General features: G+C 36.5%; 2 protein-coding genes and 1 long non-coding RNA gene across 5 annotated transcripts in view; 1 reads left to right on the top strand and 2 right to left on the bottom strand.

Moving 5' to 3' along the window:
• The window catches only part of LOC149679762 (uncharacterized), a 107,809-nt gene that overhangs the window by 26,354 nt on the left and 60,723 nt on the right, over positions 1 to 20,732 (top strand). The gene's annotated exons all lie outside the window — the stretch shown is intronic.
• LOC149679764 (extracellular serine/threonine protein CG31145) overlaps positions 1 to 20,732 on the bottom strand; it is an 83,801-nt gene that overhangs the window by 32,180 nt on the left and 30,889 nt on the right. For both annotated transcript variants that reach the window (XM_089835607.1, XM_089835608.1), the window contains exon 3: positions 2,645 to 2,723. In XM_089835607.1, the coding sequence (XP_089691733.1) occupies positions 2,645 to 2,723 (79 nt within the window). The remainder of the gene's footprint in view (positions 1 to 2,644; positions 2,724 to 20,732) is intronic.
• Positions 16,583 to 18,782, bottom strand: LOC149679765 (uncharacterized). 2 transcript variants are annotated; one of them, XM_089835577.1, is made up of 5 exons: positions 18,285 to 18,343; positions 18,017 to 18,097; positions 17,898 to 17,955; positions 17,635 to 17,820; positions 16,583 to 17,572 (listed from the first exon to the last, which is right to left on the bottom strand). In XM_089835577.1, the coding sequence occupies exons 3-5, from the start codon at positions 17,937 to 17,939 to the stop codon at positions 16,805 to 16,807; spliced, it is 996 nt and encodes a 331-aa protein (XP_089691703.1). In that variant the 5' UTR covers positions 17,940 to 17,955; positions 18,017 to 18,097; positions 18,285 to 18,343; the 3' UTR covers positions 16,583 to 16,804. The 2 variants fall into 2 exon arrangements, with proteins under 2 accessions (XP_089691703.1, XP_089691702.1); XM_089835576.1 differs by having other exon boundaries at positions 17,898 to 18,097; positions 18,285 to 18,782.

Genomic DNA, 20,732 nt, shown 5'->3' with positions numbered 1-20,732 from the left:
ATATAAAGCTGTCTGAAAGGATTTCACTTTTTCCTCTTGAAAAACCTAAGCCTTTGTCCGTGAGAAATTTATTATTGTATTGATTAGGCTTAGCAACAAGGATTTATTGTTATTTATCTTTTTTGGTCGTTAAAAATCAATTAGAGAAAAACAAATAATTTTTATCTGGAAAACTTTACCTTAAGCCTATTTTTGATTCGATATTTAAGAACCAAAATGAGATAAGGGTTAAGTTTTCCCGCCCAACATTAAAAATAAAAATAAAATTAAAACAACCCCAGACTAGGCCAACTTCAACACAAACAACCTTCCAACAACGCACCTCTATGCTTAAACGTTGGAAGAAACTAAAATCTGCGCAATTGTCATACCTAAACTTCTAAAACTTTGACCAATCATTTTTATTTCCACCCCAAAAATGTCTTCCTATTTTAACGATTCGTTGATTTTTCTTTTTAAAAAGAATTCCTCAGAGGTTTTTTTTCTTTTTTTCTTTTGGGAGTTTTCATCCAGTCTTTGAACCATGATTGAGCATATTGGACTTGCGAGGAGCAAATAGTATTTCACCATAAGCCTATCATGTTCTCTATAAGAATATGAGTCGAAAGGATCTTTGCTAAGAGCTCAATGCCAATATCGAAGTTTTATTGGAAACGATACCGATTTTAACCGATTATATAAATTCGTCGAGACAACCGAATATTTAACTAAATGAAATTGATATCGAACGATTTTTTACCTATAATCAACTGATTTTAAACTGATTTTAAACCGACTTTAAACCGATTCTTACCGACTTTAAACCGATTTCTACCCATTACTAACCGATTTTTACCAATTATTAACCGATTTTTACCCATTACTAACCGATTTTTACCAATTATTAACCGATTTTTACCCATTACTAACCGATTTTTACCAATTATTAACCGATTTTTACCCATTACTAACCGAGTTTTACCCATTACTAACTGATTTATACCAATTATTAACCGATTTTAAAAAAATTACAAACCAATTTTTACCGATTATCAACCGATTGTCAACCGAAAAATCGGCAAATTAAGTTTGAATCGATATATCGGTTAAAGTGACATCGTTCACCGATACTGACATCATATCGGTTTGTTCCCATCACTAATCCTATACCTATCAGGGACCTCGTGCATACGTGGTTTTTGAATCAACAAAATGCCTTGCCCAGTTTTCCTAAACCCCATGAGAGTCGATACTATAAGCCCTACGGCAGACCCATACTTATGAACTAAAGGTTTATGACTTCACATAAAGTAGAAATCTTTCTTTCTGGGGGTTTTCTAGTAAGTTATATGGAAACCCATCGAGTATATTTGGGGCTGATTTTTCCTACGGGTCGCCTTACATCGACAGTTAAATTGCTTCCTAGGAAAAGAAACACATTCCAGAATATAAGGCAGTATACAGTGGCAAACCATACTAGGAAACGCTTTTTACAGCGATTTTCCGATTTCCCAGAAAATATGTGAGCTTCTGCTCCTTTATAGGTAAGAGAACTGTTACATACGCGACTCTATAAAGTGTGATTTGACGTCTTAACGATTTTTGGGGTCCAGATTAACTCGTGAATTTATTCGACTATCCAATGAATATTTATCTACAACTTCAAGTTGATTCCTGAAAATTCTACAAAGTCACTACAGTGGTTATAAGTTTAAGTAGAACTTATTAATAAGTCTGTGCGCGTGGTTTTAAAGTTCGTCTGCTAGGAATTTAGGCGGCATAGGTTTCATTTTAACGTTTGGATTACTGGGCCTTTACCATTACTGAAATTTGTACCACCAATATACAAAAAAGCAATTGCAATAAATTTTGGCATAAGTTCATAAGATATGTTACCCATAAGTTTGTAAATTCTGGTTACAAACTGGAGCTTGTAACTTTGAAGTGAGAGAGGTAGGTCATAGATTCGAGGTAAAGCGACATACGCCTGGTTTTGGCGCTGCTGTCAAAGGCTTAGTAATACAGACTAAATAGGAGCTAGATGGAAGTCCTGCAAAAATAATTAACCCACCGAGTGTAGTACTTCAATTGACTCGCTTCCGTCGTTCTCCCTCGAACTAGTTATCTCGAGCTGTAAGTCTCTAGGATTACGAAGTGTATAGGTAGTGTCATACTTATCATGTAACATATCTTATAAACTTATGCCTCAGGCTGAAACGTAAAACCGTTAAAAATTTGGCGATTCAAAGTTCGCAACTAGTTTTAGTGAAGTTTAAAGTTTCGGACAATTTCATATTTAACAAAACTTACTAATTATGTCAGCTTAATTTTTCACATTTTCAAATATTAAAAACAATTAAAACCTTATAGTAGTCGAAGTTAAACGCTTCATTAAGATTAGGGAGAAGCTACCATTCAGGGGAAACAGACCCGCTGTTAATCCTATGGCCCCTGTAGAAATGTTGTTGCTGCCGCACACCAGTGTTTACCGAGAAGCTAAGTTTCAGGGGAGAGCATAGACTCCACAGTCTTTTAGAATATATTTTCACGGGAGCTTAGAGTTAGATAATTCTAGCGCGAATATCAAATTTCTGGCAGAGATTCCAAAAATTCCTTTAAACCTCGGATGCAGAAATGACCCCCATCAAGATAAAATAAAACTGACCTCATTGGCTTGAAAAGAGCTTGACCAGCATTCTCGAAATCAATGACCAATTTTAACTGAGTTCCTCCTTCTTTCTGAGCTGGAAGAAAAAGAAAGATAAATTACGCATCAGTAAATTTCACGTAGAAAATTATAAAGTTATTAAATCACAATCTCTTTTTACGCTAAGCCTTGGTCAAAACTTTATCAACATTCTTTACAAACAAACCCAAGAATTCTGTACTTCATCTTGACAAGATTATTACACTTTAGGTCATTCAAATGTTAGGTCATACAGTAGCCTAAAACCTTAAATCTTTGCAAAGAAAGTTTCATCAACTAATTATACAATACTGTATCTGTTTAACTTTGAAACGCTAAGCCTCGGTCAAAACTTGATTAAGAAACAAACTCAAGATAACACTATAAACTTTAGGTTATTCTAATCTAGGCGTAAATAAGCCTAAAACCTTAAGCCTTTGCAAAGAAAGTTTCATCAACAAGACATCAAATTATAAAATACTGTAACTGTTACTTTTAACTTTGAAACGCTAAGCCTCGGCCAAAACTTTATCAAGATTCTTTAGAAACAAACCCAAGATAACACTTCAGCTTTAGATTATTCAAATGTAGGCCTAAAAAAGTCTAAATCCTTAAGACTTTGCAATGAAAGTTTTATCAACAAATTATAAAATACTGTAACTATTTAACTTTGAAACGCTAAGCCTCGGTTAAAACTTTATCAAGATTTTTAAAGAAACAAACCCAACCAAGGCACCAAGATAACACTACCAGCTTCAAGCTCATTCAAATGCAAATACAAGTTTAAAATCTTAAGTCTTTCTAAGAAAAGTTTTAACTTTTCTCAAGAAACTTTATATTTCTAAGAGAGTTTTGGGGTTTGTTTACCATTATAGTAAAGTAGATATTTTACTACCTATATAATATACAATAAGTGTAGAGGTACTATATAGAGGCTATTAAGAGAAACGGAAGTAGTCCATTTTCGGTTGAAGGGGAAAACCGGAAGTAGCTAGGAAGGGTATTGAACGAAAACACGTGATCACCCGGAAACTTCCGGAATATATTCAGGCACGCGATACCTAAGGTTGACTAGCTTTTACTGTCATATAAGACTTCTTTTAGTTAAAGTGAGTCAAGATAAATTATGTTTTGAATGATTTGGCTATAACGAAATACTTCAAAAAGGTTATTGACTCTTATAAGTACCTGATTGATTAAAGTTCTCATAATAAATTTATAGTAATATAAAATAGTAATATAAAATAGTAATATAAATATATATATATATATATATTTAAAACCGAGAAATGAAACCAATTAAATTTTTCATTATTAACCTACAAACTTTGAAGCATACCATAAAAAAAACAATATTTTGTTTATATTTCAGCTCGGCATTTTCCCATATTTTGTGCAATCAGGGATAGATTTATCATTTAACATTAGAAGTAGGAATGGAGAACAGAGTAATCTGGGCGCGCGTCAAATTCCCGGACCCCCTTCCACGGGACGGAGGGGTATGAAAGAAGAGGCGGGTCAGAGCGACAGAGGTAAAAAGAAACTTCGTATTTTTCGCAGTCCCCGTCAGCAACGTCATCAAAACGTAGTTTAAGTGAGCCAATAAGATAATTTAAACTATTCGTTACGTGTTGGAGGGAGGGGCTCTATACTGGGTGGGCTATGAGTCGGACTGAAGTAAATACTAACCGTTCTCCATCCCTACTTCTAAAATTAAATCTATCCCTGGCGCAATGGTATGAAAATATATTTCTGGCAGTTAAGTACCAATACTTAAGAGTAACGTCTAAACAAAACACGTTTCAACTTCCAAGGCAAAGGCCTCGGGAAAAGCAGACGATTTTCAGGATGAACGGTGATTATCAGTCAGTCAAGAAATTCAGGACTTCTCTTATTTATATACAGGGTGTTTCTAATAAGTCTGGTGGCATAAATTAAGGGGGATGTTCTTTGGGAAATCGATTTTGAGTCGAAAATGTTCTATACTACTATCACCTCCATTTTGTTGGCCACAAGGGACATTCTGCTTTCGAGTTATGATATGATGGGTGTTTTAGGGATGCCCCCTTAATTAATTAAATTAGAAATCATTGTCTAAATCAGTTTCTTAATTAAATTTAAGGGGACATCCGTAAAACACTAAAATTTTAACAGTGTGGCAAAAGACAAACAAAATGGCGATAGAAGTTACATTTTCGACTCAAAATCGTTTTCCCAAAGAACATCCCCTTTAATTTATGGCAGACTTATTAGAAACACCCTGTAGATATACAAGATACCATTGGTACAACTAATGACCAGAAACCTTAGCCCCGCAGTTTTTACAAGCTCATCCCACCGTCAAACGTCAGTATCTAAAACACTCGACAATAAGGCTTATCAAGGTCTGATTTTCCAGATGAAGTATAAGGTTTCTAGGTTTCTAGCTTTGTTCCTGCTGATATTATAAGGTGAAACACTGATATTAAGTAACGTACATTAGGCTGTGGCATATGGCCAATTTATACATTGCGGTACATGTAAACATCTAACATCTGACCTGACCAAATAAAAAAGGTAAGAAAATTCCACACAAAATAAAAATACAAATGTATCCCAATTTAGGGCAACTGGACGAAGACATGTTATCGTATGCTAATAATAATTCTCTAAGTTCATAGTTTCACAAATAAGGAAAATTCATTCAGCCTGTTTATAGTTTTCGAATCGCTTGAAAGGTTTTAAAAATAAACATTTTGCCTCGAGAAGGTTTTTGGGAATTATAAAAAGCAGACGACACTCCAGCAACCTCGGTACTAACTGATCTCGCTCTTTTGCGCCTGCGCTCTAGTCGGTTTAGATCATGAGACTGCATAGAGAAGCCGCGTATCACTGTTGTATGCCCCAAAACTAAGAGTTGTCTACCCCCATTTTTACGTCAAAAATGTCTGTTGGGATTTGGGAACCAGCTAAGAATGAAAACTTCTAGGACGATTTATTGGGAACTTAAAAAGAGAATTATTAACGTATGGTAGGTTACATTCATACGCCAATAAAACAAATCCTCCCATAACTCAGGCATTGAAATTGATAAAATATCTTGCACCATCTGGTGACTGGTGTTTTGTTTGCTGCCAGGAATGGGTGCACTGGGAGAAGGGTGTAAAAATAAATTTCTTGGAATACTTCAAAGGCGTAAAAGAAATCCATAAATTTGTCAATTCCCTAGCCAATAATGTGCAAATTCGTTCGTTTTCACCCCGGAATAAAAAAAGAAAACTCTTCAATTCCCAATGCAAGGCCGCCGACGTCTTGCCAAAAAAAGACATACAAATAGAACCAATAATAATAAGCTACCTTATGGGGTCCCTGGCAATATGGGTGAGCGTTTCATTCCAAGTTTGCATTGAGTTACAACGAAGATGTGATAAGAAATCTGTAACTTCGAAGTAAGACTAAGTCCGAACGAATTGCCAAGCCTCTATACCTAACCAAGAAGTGATATCTATCTAGTTTATTAGAGAGAAGGTTTAAGATGCTTAAGTATTCGCGCGCCATAGTCCCAGTCCCCCTTTCAAAATACAACGGGGGACGTAAAAGGAGGCCGGGCTATTTCGCCTCTCCTCAGTCGGAGAATACCTAATTTTCGTCATTCGCGTCGCGCTGACGTGAGTTTTCAAGAACCAATGAGATCATTCTGGTTGTAGTTTAGAGGCAGCGGGGTTTAACTCCGGACCTACGTTTGGACTGGAGGAAAGCTGGAAACTAGATATCACTTCTTGACCTAACGTTTTAACTAATTCCACCTCTGCAAGGCCTTTGAATTTATGTGTATTTCGGTTGAATACTCCTTGGTCAATTTATTTACTCTTGCTCTGAGTAATTTAGGCTTTATTGGCTAAGCGACCGAAGCTATTGAGGTTTTATTACTAACTATAAACCTACCGCAGGGCTGCTAATACTAGTTTTTCGAGCAAGGTATTGGTAGCACTACTCGTTTCAATCTGGAGCATCAAATTGATACACCGGCCAATGCCCAAAAAAGCAGGCTACTACAACCACGTACTCGTCTAGGAGGAAGTAGAAAAAGGAGAGTAACGTGATCGGTACACTCGTTTTTGTACCTCACAAGCACCTACCACGGCACAAAGAGTAGGAGCCAGACGTCATGTGATCCGTTATGAAGAAAATTCAAAGGGTAAATAGAGTGGGTGAGACTGTGTATCCCTCCCTATGGGAGCGCTTTTGTAACAAGGGGATCCTGCACGAGCCCAGTAGGGGGATGACACTGAACTAAGAGATGGGTATGACGTTTGCATATGTAGTACTGGCCTTACTCTATAAGAAAATACGGTTAAAGCAGCGAGAACTTCCAACGTGTTTGTTCTCTGTTTGAGACAGTTTAAGTGTTCGGTTCGGTTACAAATCTAAAAACTCACGTACAAACATTGAACAAACAAGAATGAATGTATGTATTACTTCAAAATATTGACTTCTGCATTGAATAACACACCATCTTTAGCCCGTACGGTTTTTGGGTGCAGAGAAAACTACCGATGAATTGTATTATATACATTTTCTCATATTGCAGTAGATAGAAACATGGTCAGACCATACTAGGGCTAAGAATGAGTTTTGGTTGGAACTGCATGGAGAGAGAGCCCAAGGGTTGGGACTTGGGTTTGGCTTTTTCGTCTTTTCTATAATTTTTTTCTTTCGTTTCCAGTATACACTGTACCAGAAAAAAACTGCATGAATTATTACGAGTGACTTAACAATCCCCCTTTTTCTTTTTCTTAGGAGTTTTTTTTATTTTTTTGGGTTTTTTCGTTCCACACTTGAATGGAAACCAAGAGTCTCTCTTTGCCCATCTTAATATATATATGCCTTTATTCCCAATAGGGTTTATTCATTTTTGTTTTTTGTAATTTTTTTGTCTTTCTTAACGTTTTAGTATGGAAAGGAATTTCATAAATCTGAAGAAATCTTGGGCGTATATATTTAATAAATAAATAATATAAAAGATAAAATATTACTTTGACATTTAAAACAAAACTGATGGAACTAGGCTAAGGATTAGTATAGAAAAAACAATAGGCCAAAATAGGCCTATATTGCAAAATATTGAAGGAGAAAGGTAAGATAGAGTGGTTATATCTATAAATAAGGGGATAATAGAAGAAGGATGACATCAGGGATAGATTTAATTTTAGAAGTAGGAATGGAGTCTAACGGTTAGTATTTACTTCAGTTATTCCGACTCATAGACCACCCAGTATAGAGCCCCATCTCCCTCCAACACGTACTCGTAACGAAAAGTCTAAATTATCTTATTGGCTGCTCACTTAAACTATACGTTTTGATGACGTTGCTGATGCGGGAACGGCGAAAAATAGTGACGTAATTTCTTTTTACCTCTGTCGCTATGACCCGCCTCTTCTTTCATACCCCCCCCCTCCGTCCCGTGGAAGGGGGTCCGGGACTTTGACCATGCGCGCCCAGATAACTCTGTTCTCCATTCCTACTTCTAAAATTAAATGTATCCCTGATGACACTCTGTATCCTCTTAAAGCTTTAGTTGTGTAACGTGATTCTTCCCAGACGAAGGAGCCCTTTTTGTTAATTTGCTCTCCCGCTCATCAAACTTAATTCAGATGGGTAACTATCGCACCGTGCTAGGGTGAATTCTAAAACTACTGTTTGATATTTACTAAATCCTCTGTAATCAATTAACCCTGCACAAACTTTGATTGTCTTGACGTGATGGGACAAAAACCCTGCACAAGCGCATGCATGCGCCTTGGTTAGCAAATAGTTAAGCAGCGCTATAATAGAGTAATGATGAGCTGGGATCACTATTTACATGGCGTATGTACATGATTCGGTTTAGTAACCTTGCTATAATCAGGGGTAAATAACGAAAGGAGTTAGAGACGCTAGCTTCCGTAGTGTAGAATACAGTGGGACTTTCAAACGTAGACACAGAAAAGAGAAAACGCCTCGGTCGCGCCGTCTATAATTCAAAATAAGTATGATATTTTCCAACCAATAGCGTGGCAGCAAAGTTTCGAAAGTCATGCTGGGATATCGATTTTCTCCTGTCTGCTGGTGTTCGTCTGCTAGTGTTCGTCTGCTTACGACTGAGTGACAATTAGGCTTAGATTAAAGTTTATTCATTAAGGTGCACTTGAATTAGAAACATGCAATTTTAAAGTTGGTAAATTCCTTATTCGATAATGAAATGGAATTAAATGTCGTTTTTGCATCCTTCAATACAGTTTTAGTAGTTTTAATTTCTTTAGTCACAGATACAGTCGATGATCATGATCCCGCAGTTCCCATTTTCACTGACTCGGTAAAAATCACTAAGCCTTGGCTCACTGGGCCGACTGTAACCGCGCACTTACGGCAAAAAGAGTTTGATCACATTTTGAGGATTTCCCCGGCTTAAAATTGCAAATTGTTGACTTATCTTTCTTCTTAAAATCGCTGTTTACTCGCGATTGAATATAATAATAATATTGGGTTGATTTATGAGACGACTTCACAACATCGACACCCGCCATTTTACTTTACCCAGAATACCTTGCGGCGCGAGATTTTAAGGCAAAGCTTTTAAGGTTTTGGTCTTATTTACAATACAGTTCCAAAGATGGCACTACGTTAGTTACAAATTCTATGACGTTTCATGGTCCCACTGTATTCTACACTACGGAAGCTAGCGTCTCTAACTCCTTTCGTTATTTACCCCTGCTATAATAAATGTAAATTCTGATGATGTTGGGAAGAATCACGTTACAATTTGAATGGTGGTACACTTCACTCGAAGAGAAGTATTATATACTTCAGTTGAAACTTATTTTCATAATTTAAAACTCAATATAAACGCGAGTATAAATTTGAAATTTATTTATACCTATAGGACTTAATGAAAAATTTTCGGGAACATAGGCATGCATATAGGTATTTTCGTTTAGGATACAAAAGGAACCTTAAAAAAGGAAACCTCATGACTTTCTGAAATATATATACAATAATATCAAGCCATAAAAATTCAATCTCGCAAAAACGGCGCCTCGAGCGAAAAATTCAAAATTGGCCTATGCCTATAGCTATAGCTAATTTGCATTTCATAAATCAAGTCTCGGCATCACAGCCCAGCCATCGGAATAATAAACGCGAAATTTAATCTCAAAAATAAAAGGCGAATTCTAGATTGAACCAAGAAGCCATAAAAACTGAATCACGAAGAATAAATAAGAAAAAAAGAGGAAGTGACTCTACGCTATACACGAAACGATGCTAAGAGATTTCCGTTTAAGAATATACAGGGTGTTTCGGATAAGTCTGGTGGCCTAAATTAAGGGGGATGTTTGTTCTTTGGGAAATTATCGATTTTGAGTCGAAAATGTCTTAACTTCTTTCGCCATTTTGTTTGAACAAAGGGACACTGTTTTCGAGTTATGATTAGTCAAACAGGGTTGCCACGGAATTTTCAGAACCAAATTCCCTGACTTTTCCAGGTTTTCCCTGACCTTTTTAGGCCGAATGCGTTAATGTTTACAGCGCGAAGTGATTATAATTAAATAAACTCTCTACATTAAGTTTTCCAATGTATTTGTTGCACCAAAATGATTAAGAAACATTTTATCTATAAATAACAGTCTATGAGATTTTTTTAAAGGCATTTACTTTACAAAAACAATTCTAGACATTTTTAAGGATTACTCTAGAATTTTCTGTGTTAAGAGAGGATGAGGAGAAACTTTCTTCACCAGAAATTTTACCCACTAAAATCAAATTCCCTGACTTTTCCCTGACCTTTTCGGCCCGTTTTTCAATTCCCTGACTTTTCCAGGTTTTCCAGGATTTTCAGGTACTGTGGCAACCCTGTCAAAGTATTTTACGGATGACCCCCTCAACCTGAAGCTACCAAAGGGGGTTGTCACGTGCTACGACACGGGGTTTATGAAAAGGCTTAAGTTTTTGTTTTGTTTCCCAAGTTTTAGGGTCACGAATACGTCAGGTCGCCAGAGACCAATGAACAGTAATCCTTTTATTCATTATTTTATACAGGGTGTTTCTGATAAGTCTGGTGGCGTAAATTAAGGGGGATGTTAATTCTTTGGGAAAACGATTTTGAGTCGACAAACAAAATGGAGGCGATAGAAGTGTAGATGTTACATTTTCGACTCAAAATCGAGTCGACAAACAAAATGGAGGCAATAGAAGTTATACTTACATTTTCGACTCAAAATCATTTTCCCAAAGAACAAACATCCCCCTTAATTAATGCCACCACCAGACTTATCAGAAACACCCTGTATATTATAACTCACACAAATCGATATAGAGAACGTAATACAAAGTGGCGCAATCACGAAATCAAAGCTAGAAACATTGATTGAACCATAGCAAATCATACAAAACATAAACCCAACTTAAGATGAAAGTGAGGAAAAAAGGCGCATGCATTTGGATGCCAAAGCAAAAACCCAAAAATGAAATACATACATACTAACGCCAACCAAACCTCAGGAGAGAGAAAAAGCTAGCAGCAGGGGTAAATAACGAAAGGAGTTAGAGACGCTAGCTTCCGTAGTGTAGAATACAGTGGGACCATGAAACGTCATAGAATTTGTAACTAACGTAGTGCCATCTTTGGAACTGTATTGTAAATAAGACCAAAACCTTAAAAGCTTTGCCTTAAAATCTCGCGCCGCAAGGTATTCTGGGTAAAGTAAAATGGCGGGTGTCGATGTTGTGAAGTCGTCTCATAAATCAACCCAATATTATTATTATATTCAATCGCGAGTAAACAGCGATTTTAAGAAGAAAGATAAGTCAACAATTTGCAATTTTAAGCCGGGGAAATCCTCAAAATGTGATCAAACTCTTTTTGCCGTAAGTGCGCGGTTACAGTCGGCCCAGTGAGCCAAGGCTTAGTGATTTTTACCGAGTCAGTGAAAATGGGAACTGCGGGATCATGATCATCGACTGTATCTGTGACTAAAGAAATTAAAACTACTAAAACTGTATTGAAGGATGCAAAAACGACATTTAATTCCATTTCATTATCGAATAAGGAATTTACCAACTTTAAAATTGCATGTTTCTAATTCAAGTGCACCTTAATGAATAAACTTTAATCTAAGCCTAATTGTCACTCAGTCGTAAGCAGACGAACACTAGCAGACGAACACCAGCAGACAGGAGAAAATCGATATCCCAGCATGACTTTCGAAACTTTGCTGCCACGCTATTGGTTGGAAAATATCATACTTATTTTGAATTATAGACGGCGCGACCGAGGCGTTTTCTCTTTTCTGTGTCTACGTTTGAAAGTCCCACTGTATTCTACACTACGGAAGCTAGCGTCTCTAACTCCTTTCGTTATTTACCCCTGCTAGCAGTAAAATAAATTTGGCGTTAATAATTAATACAAGCAGGAAGCCCCTACTCCATAATTAAGATTCGGGGATTCTCTTATAGCTCTCTTTCTTAGCTTGGATTTGGCTCGCAATACGTTTGGTGCATGCATGGTCCGCTCAGCTCAGCGCCCAGGGCAATTCGGGGCGATCCAGAGTGACTCCAAGCTTCGTTCGCTAAAAGAGGGTCTACACACGCACGGCCAATTTTGTTAACGCGCTTAGGGAACCATAAGTCAATCATAAGATATGTTCCGTAAGTTTGTAGATTCTGGTTACTGCAGAGAGCTTGTTTGAAGTGATTGAAGTAGGTCATAGATTCGAGGTAAAGCGACGTACGCCTGGTGAGGCGCTGCTGTGAAAGGCTTAGTAATGCAGACTATATGGGACCTAGATGGAAGTCCTGCAAAATTAACCACCGAGTGTAGGACTTCAATTCTGGCTTGTCGTTCTCGAACTAGTTTATTAGGGAGAAGGTATAAGATGCCTAAGTATTCGCGCACCATAGTCCCAGTTCCCCTTTCAAAATACAAGGGGGGTGGGACGTAAAAGGAGGCCGGGCTATTTCGCCTCTCCTCACTCGGAAAATACGTAATTTTCGTCATTCGAGTCGCGCTGAAGTGCGTTTTCAGGAATTGTAATTTAGAGGCGGGGATTAACTCCGGACCTACGTTTGAACTGGAGATGAAGCTGGAAATGTGGTGAATTTATACCTTCTCCCTAGTAAACTAGGTATCCCTTCTTGCTTGCACTAAGAAAGCTTTTTTTCCAATCCGCGGTAATCTTGAACGTTAATTCATATTAAATTTAATAGTACTTGGACTTTATACGAATATTAGATTAAGAAGGTAGGGCCTGGTTAATGATTAAACATTAACTCACGTTTTAAATAATGTTAATCAGACAGGCTAATGAATATAATCCAGGCGTTCGAAAAAAATTCCAAACTTTCCTAAGACATTCATTAATTTTCATCTATGCCTAAATCATTAACGAAAAGGGAGCCACTCAAAAATAAAAATTTTCAGCGGAAGCTTAAAGGGATAGTAGCACAGACAGGAAACTCTTTCTTGGTTTCTAGTCCTTTAAAACACCTTAAGTTTACAAGATATGTTCCTCCATAAGTTTGTTACTGGTTACAAACTGGAGCTTGTAATTTTGAAGTAACGTAAGTCATAGCAGGGATTCTAGAATCCCTGGTCATAGATTCTATCAAGAAGTGATATCTATTTTATTAGGGAGAAGGTATAAGATGCCTAAGTATTCGCGCCAGGCCATAGTCCCAGCTTGGAATAGAGAAGTCTCTGGAATGGAAAATACGATACCTCTAGCATAAGCCGTACGTACTCAGGCGCGGGACAGGAGGCGGTGCTAATTTGGTTGAACGTCCGTCTTTAGCGCCACTTTGCGTCTAAATTTATTCTTATTTCGTTAGATTCGTCTGCTTTTTTCTGTTTCGAAAAAAGTAAAGTGATGGGAGCCACGGCTTAGCAACGCGCAAAAGCCGCAACGGTTTTTTTTTGTCTTTTGACTGCTGATTAGTTATGGGGAAGTACTGCTGCTATAGTAATTGTAAAAGTGACTTCAGATATCATAAAAATATTAATTTTTATGCCGTACCCAAACCTGGAAAGAACAACGCTAATTTAGAAGTCACCAAAAGATGGGTTTTAGCTATTAACCGCGAATCAATCACGGTTTTGAATTTGAAAAAGCATCATTACGTGTGCAATTTGCACTTTGCTGATAAGCAAGGGCCAACGCGAGAAAATCCATATCCAATAACATGTCTTTTTGAGGATCGGGAACCAGCACGACAAGCTTTCTCTGAACTCGAGGTTAATAAAATTGGAAATAATTGTTACTCAAGAGTCTCAGTGGTTGAACCTTATAATTCAAGTGGGGTGACACAACCGTTGCAACAAGTAAGATAAATAAATAATTAAACAATTTTTGTCTGAGGCAAAACCAACAGTGTTTTTCCCCCCTTACATGATAATACTCAGCATCGTGAAGATGAGTCTCAAGAAGTTCCGTTCTGTGCTTCTGTAATATCGTGGGAGGAAGCTTTACAAAATACTTGCACCAGATCTCAAGTTGCTGCTGATCATCACATGGAATTAGACGAAATGCTTAAACAGCAACCTGAAAATGTCACCAGTCCTCCAGATGCCGCGGAGTTAAATTTTAAAATCTTCAAGGATAAAGTTTTACAACATCAAAAAGCCGATACTTTTACTTGGGCAGTTTGCTGCGAAACAAATAAAATAAGCCTATCCAAGAAAAGTCAAGGTGTTCTAACAGTCCAATTAGAGATTTTGGAGGCTATGACAATCAAGATTTTTGTATTTGAAAAAGAAATAGACGCGAATAACAATCTTCTGGCTTCTCACGGAACTCATATTTCAACTTTTGAAAGGTTTCTAAAGTTATTGGATCAGTTTGATTTGGATTGGAGTGCTTGCTGGGGCATTACTTCTAATATTTTTGAACCATATTTTCATACTAATGTTCGTGGTGCTCATTACACTCACAAGTCAAACAGCCTACGTTCAGACAATTGCCAATATTTAATCTCTAAACCTAAAAACTATTGCCAAAAATGTGGTTTATTACGAAGACTTTTGCTGAAACGATTAAAGCGCAAGAAAGCTAGTGTTACTTTTCCAAAACAAACAAATCTAAGTATTCTCAATTCTCAGGACATCCGTATTAGACACGCTGCTCTAAAAGTTAAAAACAAAGCGCTTTACCGGAAAAATAAGTCATTGTTGGCCAAAATTCATAAGGCAATTGAGAAGGATGGTGTAGAACTGACCGCGGATGAAAGCAGAGAAATGCAAGAGACAATTGCAATGAATCCTTTTGAAAATCCAGGAAAATTTCAAAGGTTCTTTTTGCAGCAGCAGCTCAGGTTGGCCAATTCTAATAGCAGCAGACCAAAAAAGTGGCACCCTGCTATCATACATTGGAGCATGTATATTAAGAGTAAATCAGCTACGACTTACGAAACTTTAAGACAGTCATTTACACTTCCGACTCGAAGAACATTATACAACTACTCAAAAGAACTTAGATCGGATAGTGGCTTTAAGAAAGAGACTATATATGAAATGAGAGACGCCATCAAATATGAAACTCTTAGTGAACATCAGAAATACTTCGCTCTTATGATTGACGAAATGAGCATAAAAGAGGATCTAATATACCGAGTTAGTACTGGTGAGATTGTTGGCCTCACAAACTCCAACGAAAGCCAAAATAAGATTAATAAATTAGTAAATATGGCGGAGGATGACCCGAACAAGCCACCACAATTAGCAACACACGTAATGCAATTAATGATAAGAAGCTTGACCGGAAGTTTTAAATACCCTTACGCATATTTTCCCTGTGATAAAATGAAAGCGGACGAGCTTCACAGCATTTTATGGGAAGCGATTGAGAATTTGGAACTTGGTGGATTCAAAATATTGACTGTCGTTTGCGATAAAGCAGGAATTAACCAAAAGTTAATTAAAATGTGTTGTAATAATATTGAAAACCCTTCTGAAATCGGTTACAAGACCCCAAATTTATATTCGAAAGGGGATTATATATATTTCATCTCGGACGTGCCACACCTTCTGAAAACTTTAAGAAATGGTCTTGAATCCAGCGGCAGCTCCAAAAACACTAGATTTTTGAAAAAAAATGGGAAACCTTTACTATGGTCACATGTAGAAGAAACCTTTAAAAAAGACTGTGAGTTAGATTCAGGGCTAAAACTGGCCCCAAAAATTAGATATGACCACATATACCTAACATCATTTTCAAGGATGAAGGTAAATTACGCAGTTCAAGTTTTGAGTAAGACTATGGGCGCTGCGATGGAAACACTTGTTGGGGAAGAAGCTTCCGAAACTATCAGCTTTATTAAAATTGTAAATGATTTTTTTGATGCTGTTAACGTTAGAAATTTAACGTCTGGAAAATTCAAAAGAAACCCGTTCCAAGAGCCGTATCGAAGCGTAGATGATTGGCGGTTTAAATGGCTCAAGGAAACATTTTTACGGTATTTTGATGATTGGGATGCAGAAGTTGAAAAATTGGTGGTACCGAAAGGTTTTGATAAATCCAAGATGTTGTTAAGCAGAGAGACTCGAGAAGGATTGAGGATTACGGTAAACTCAATTACTGAAGCTACTCAATTTCTCCTAAGCAAAGGAGCTAAGTTCGTTTTCACTGAGCGATTCAATCAGGATCCATTAGAACGTTACTTTGGGAAGCAACGAGCGGCTAGTGGATCAAATGATCATCCCAATCTGATGAATTATCAACAAAGCATCCCGAACCTCAAAATTCTTGGAAATCATGTTAAAGCGCCAGTCAATGGCAATATTAGCGCAAAGTCACAAAAGGTCAAAATATTAAGAAGGTTGTTGATCGAAGACACCATTTAATAGTTGGTAACTTAGATAGTACCTTATCAATTTGTGGCTAATTTCTGTAATTTTTCAATAAAGACAGGTTGTTTGTGTTTAATTTTGCTTTAAAAATGACCTTTATTTGTACTAAAATCACAAGTGCTAGTAGTAGCAATCTTATCAAATTATTACAACTAATTGGAATATAATCCAGTTATCACAACTGGGAAGAATCTTACCATAGTACCACAATTGGCAAGAGTCTTACCATAGTATCACAATTGTCAGGAATATTAAACCATTATCACATGTAAAGTAAATATTTCTTAAGCTAAAAATCCCTTACGCGGTTTGCGTGTTTTAGTAACTTTTAGTTTAGGAGTTTTTTTGGTTTCGCTATCAATATCATGACATTTTTTGCAGGCTTTTTGATTTTTCATTTCCTTTCTAAGGCTAACGGTCTTAAGAGAAGCTCTTTTAATAATTTGAATTTCTGTTTTACGCTTGTTGATGAACCCTTTCCCCAAGCAATTTAAATATATCTTACAACCCATTTTTAAAGCCGCATCCTTGCGTTCATCTTCACCCCATAGATCGAAAAAGGTGTTTTTGATAAAAGGGTGGTTTTTCAAATGAGTTAAAGCCTGCGTTACTCTCTCTCCCTCAATATCATTTTTCTTCCCGTAATATACTTTGCTGAGATCATTAATTTTTTTAAATAACAAGAATGATTTTTGCTTTAAAAATAGTAAACCACCATTGCTAAGTTCTTGGGTCCATTTTCCATAGTCTTCAATTTCTCCAGAATCTAATTTCAGAGCGTTTTTAACAAAATGACTAGCGGAATACCCATATGTTAATATTAATTGATGAGCTATATATCCACCAATATGGTGAATGACTTTTTCTTCTTTGTCCAAAGATTCTTTTATAGTCATTAGGGGATAAGGCCGAACTGTTTCCGTGTTCGGTTTGGCTGCTGTAAATGCTTTACTAGCAATTTCTACCAGTTTAATCTTTGCCTCATTAAAAAACCTTCTTGCAAAACACTGAGTTAACTGATATTTTTCTTGCTCATCCAGTAAAGAAAATTGCTGTAAGTTATTATTTATTTAATTTTTATTTAAAAATGATACTAATATTAATAATCACTTACTGTTAACTGAGAAAATGATGCTTCCATTGCGTTGGAGAAATTTTCTCTTCTGACTAACTTTGCAACTTCTGTTGCAAATGTTCCTTGATCATTGACCTTCTTGTTTTCCAATATTTCAAGGTGTTTAAAGAGGCCATCATTAAAATAAACTTTATCAGGGTTACCGATAATTTCTATAACGCTATTCTGATAGCAAACAAATGACGGAAAATTTTAAAATTTCTAGCCGATTTTAAGTTTATATTGCAAGATGATGTACTTACCTTCATATTTTCACTTAGATACGTTGTATCTATGGTCTCCATCTCCTTGGAGGCATTTCTAATTAAAATTGCAAAATGTTTCTTAAAAAAAGAATCTTCAGTATTTTCGGTATTCGTACTTCGTAATTCTTCTCCCGAAGCAGCATCAGCAACGGGTACACTTAATTTTACCCTTTTTTTATTATTGTTCTTTATTTGTCCTAAAATGGTAATACAGTTCGTTAAGATATTCTGCTTTAAGCAATTATTAAATTTAATCTGACCGAGGTTAAAATTTATGAGATAAACTAGTTCTATTTTTACGACAAAGGCTTAGCGCAAATGTTAATCTAGATAACTACTTAAACTATGACTTAAACAGTTCAAGAGAAATAATTCCATAATTACCTGGATATTTTTTTTTGGAAATGCAGGTGTAGCTGTGTTCTTCATATATATTGGTTTCGTTTTCCATTTTACAACTACATATTAAACAAATAAATAATTTGCGGCCAAAACGCCGGGCCAAACTTTTAACAGAGACTTCTATTCCAAATTTCCAAGGTCTTAGCAAATTACAAGCAGAAGCTACTATTAAATTACTCTTAAAGGTGGCAGCACTATATGACGTTCAACCATTGCGCAATTCCGTGTCCCGAGCTTGGGTACCACGAGTTTTCTCCTCCATTTAAAACATTTCTACTCCAAGGTCCCAGTACCCCTTTCAAAATACAAGGGGGGGGCTAAAAGGAGGCCGGGCTATTTCGCCTCTCCTCAGTCGGAAAATATGACTGTAATTTTCGTCATTCGCGTCGCACTGACGTGAGTTTTCAAGAACCAATGAGATGCTGCTGGTTGTAATTTAGAGGCGGCGTGAATTAACTCCGGACCTACTATACGTTTGGACTGGAGATAAAGCTGGAACTGAGGCGAATTTATACCTTCTCCCTAGTAAACTAGATATCACTTCTTGATTCTCGTAATGCGACGATTCAAATTTTGACGGTTGATTTATACGTTCCACTAACACTTTAGACTACAGAACATCCTTTAAATTTTTGTCGGTCGGGTCTAGCTTGTCTCGAGTTGAAACTAATTTTCAAAAAGCCTTGATCATTAATTTAAATTAACCTTTCTTTTGACACGGGTATACTTTTAAAGAAAAATAAATAAAAAAACAAATCTTAATTACCCTCTTGACAAAATTTGAGTAAGATACTAGAAATGCTAAAAATAGTAATTAGTCTCAATCTCGGCTCTCTGGAAAAAGAGGTCTTTCTTTATATAAGCCGCAATATTGATTTATTTAAAAAAATTGGTCAGTTTATGACCATAAGCATTAGTTGGTTTTTTTTTTTAAATCATTACGTAAATTTAAACCGATTCAAGTTGGTAAAGTATTGATTCAAAGTGAACTGCTAGCCTTTGCTTTCTCTCTGTGCAATCTCTTGACTCACTAACAGCCTGGCAACACTGGGGGAACGGTAAAACCCCCTTTGGTGGAAACTCATACTCTAGCATCGTTGCTTCGTCGAATTTTTCAGAGCAATAAAGTGCAATTTTCGGGAAGTTTTTGGTGTCAGAAAACGCGATTTTAAGCGAGTGTTGCACTATAGAGTTCTCAGTGGCCAACGAAAACTCGCTCGGGGTGCACTTAGAGCGCTGTAGTGAAAATCATTATATGTATAAAAAAGCGGCGTTAAATTGGTGGCCATATTGGAAAATGGTGGTTCGAATATATAGATTCCGTATTTCTACGTCGCTTGCCAAGCAATAATTGCATCATATATCAAAGCTGCATATATCTTGGGCGGCCATATTACAAAATGGCGGTTCGAATACATAGATTCCTTATTTATACAATAATTGCAACATATATACGACTAAAGCAACTTACTTCCTAACATAAACCTTAGTAATTTTCATAATACACAAAACCATATTAGAATCTTTAAATTATTTCTGTGTTACTGCCACTTTAAAATACGTACTAAACTACCTCGTCTTAACAAAAAATCACATAATTACTTTTTTAATTAGCACAAATTATTTTATAATAATAATAAAAAAAAATAAAGTCACCAAGGCCTAGTTTGAAAAATGAAAAAAGGTTAAAAAATCCAAAAAAAAAAAGTCTTATATTTTGAAAGCACTTCTTTTCTTTTTCTTGGAAGTTCACAAAGCTTCAGCTGTCGCTTTCAATACCGTTGGGAAATATTTGGTTTAAAGTTTTGGCATTTTTATATAAGGAACAAAAAACACACAACACAACAAGAACTACCTATATATGAGGTTACTAAGAAACTGTAGAGGTCAAAGATGCTATAAAAAAGAAAGAAAAACCTCCGGAAATTGTTCTAGTTTTTGGTTCACTGCTGGACGGTGATTTAACTTATGCCCCAATACCAAAGAAAAGGACTTCTTCTTTAAGAACTTGGTCATAAGTTCAAATTTATACAATATGTATTATCAAGAAGTGATATCTAGTTTATTAGGGAGAAGGTATAAATTCGCCCCCACATTTTCAGACAGCTTTATCTCCAGTCCAAATTAACGTAGGTCCGGAGTTAATCCCCGCCGCCTCTAAATTACAACCAGCATCATCTCATTGGTTCTTGAAAACTCACGTTAGCGCGACGCGAATGACGAAGATTACATTCATATTTTCCGACTGAGGAGAGTGTAGCGAAATAGCCCGGCCTCCTTTTACGTCCCCCCTTGTATTTTGAAAGGGGGACTGGCACTATGGCGCGCGAATACTTAGGCATCTTATACCTTCTCCCTAATAAACTAGATATCACTTCTTGGTTTTACTAGGTCTAAAGAAGAACATATTTTTGTTCCTATTTCTACAGT

This window comes from Phalangium opilio, unplaced genomic scaffold (assembly GCF_054372755.1).
Source record: "Phalangium opilio isolate 3A_F unplaced genomic scaffold, DU_Popi_V2 ptg000041l_1, whole genome shotgun sequence".
Lineage (NCBI taxonomy): Eukaryota > Metazoa > Arthropoda > Arachnida > Opiliones > Phalangiidae > Phalangium > Phalangium opilio.
Note: the sequence above shows the minus strand (reverse complement) of the source record. Positions and strands in the feature narration are given on the sequence as shown.

What these genes read in the sequence shown, in the direction of transcription:
- LOC149679765 (XM_089835576.1), bottom strand. Translation starts at nt 18,351, where the DNA reads ATGGAAAACGAAACCAATATATATGAAGAACACAGCTACACCTGCATT. An exon ending in TTCCAAAAAAAAATATCCAG is followed by an intron (nt 18,098 to 18,284) that starts GTAATTATGGAA and finishes TTACCATTTTAG; the next exon opens with GACAAATAAAGAACAATAAT. An exon ending in CATCATTTTCTCAGTTAACA is followed by an intron (nt 17,573 to 17,634) that starts GTAAGTGATTAT and finishes AATAACTTACAG; the next exon opens with CAATTTTCTTTACTGGATGA.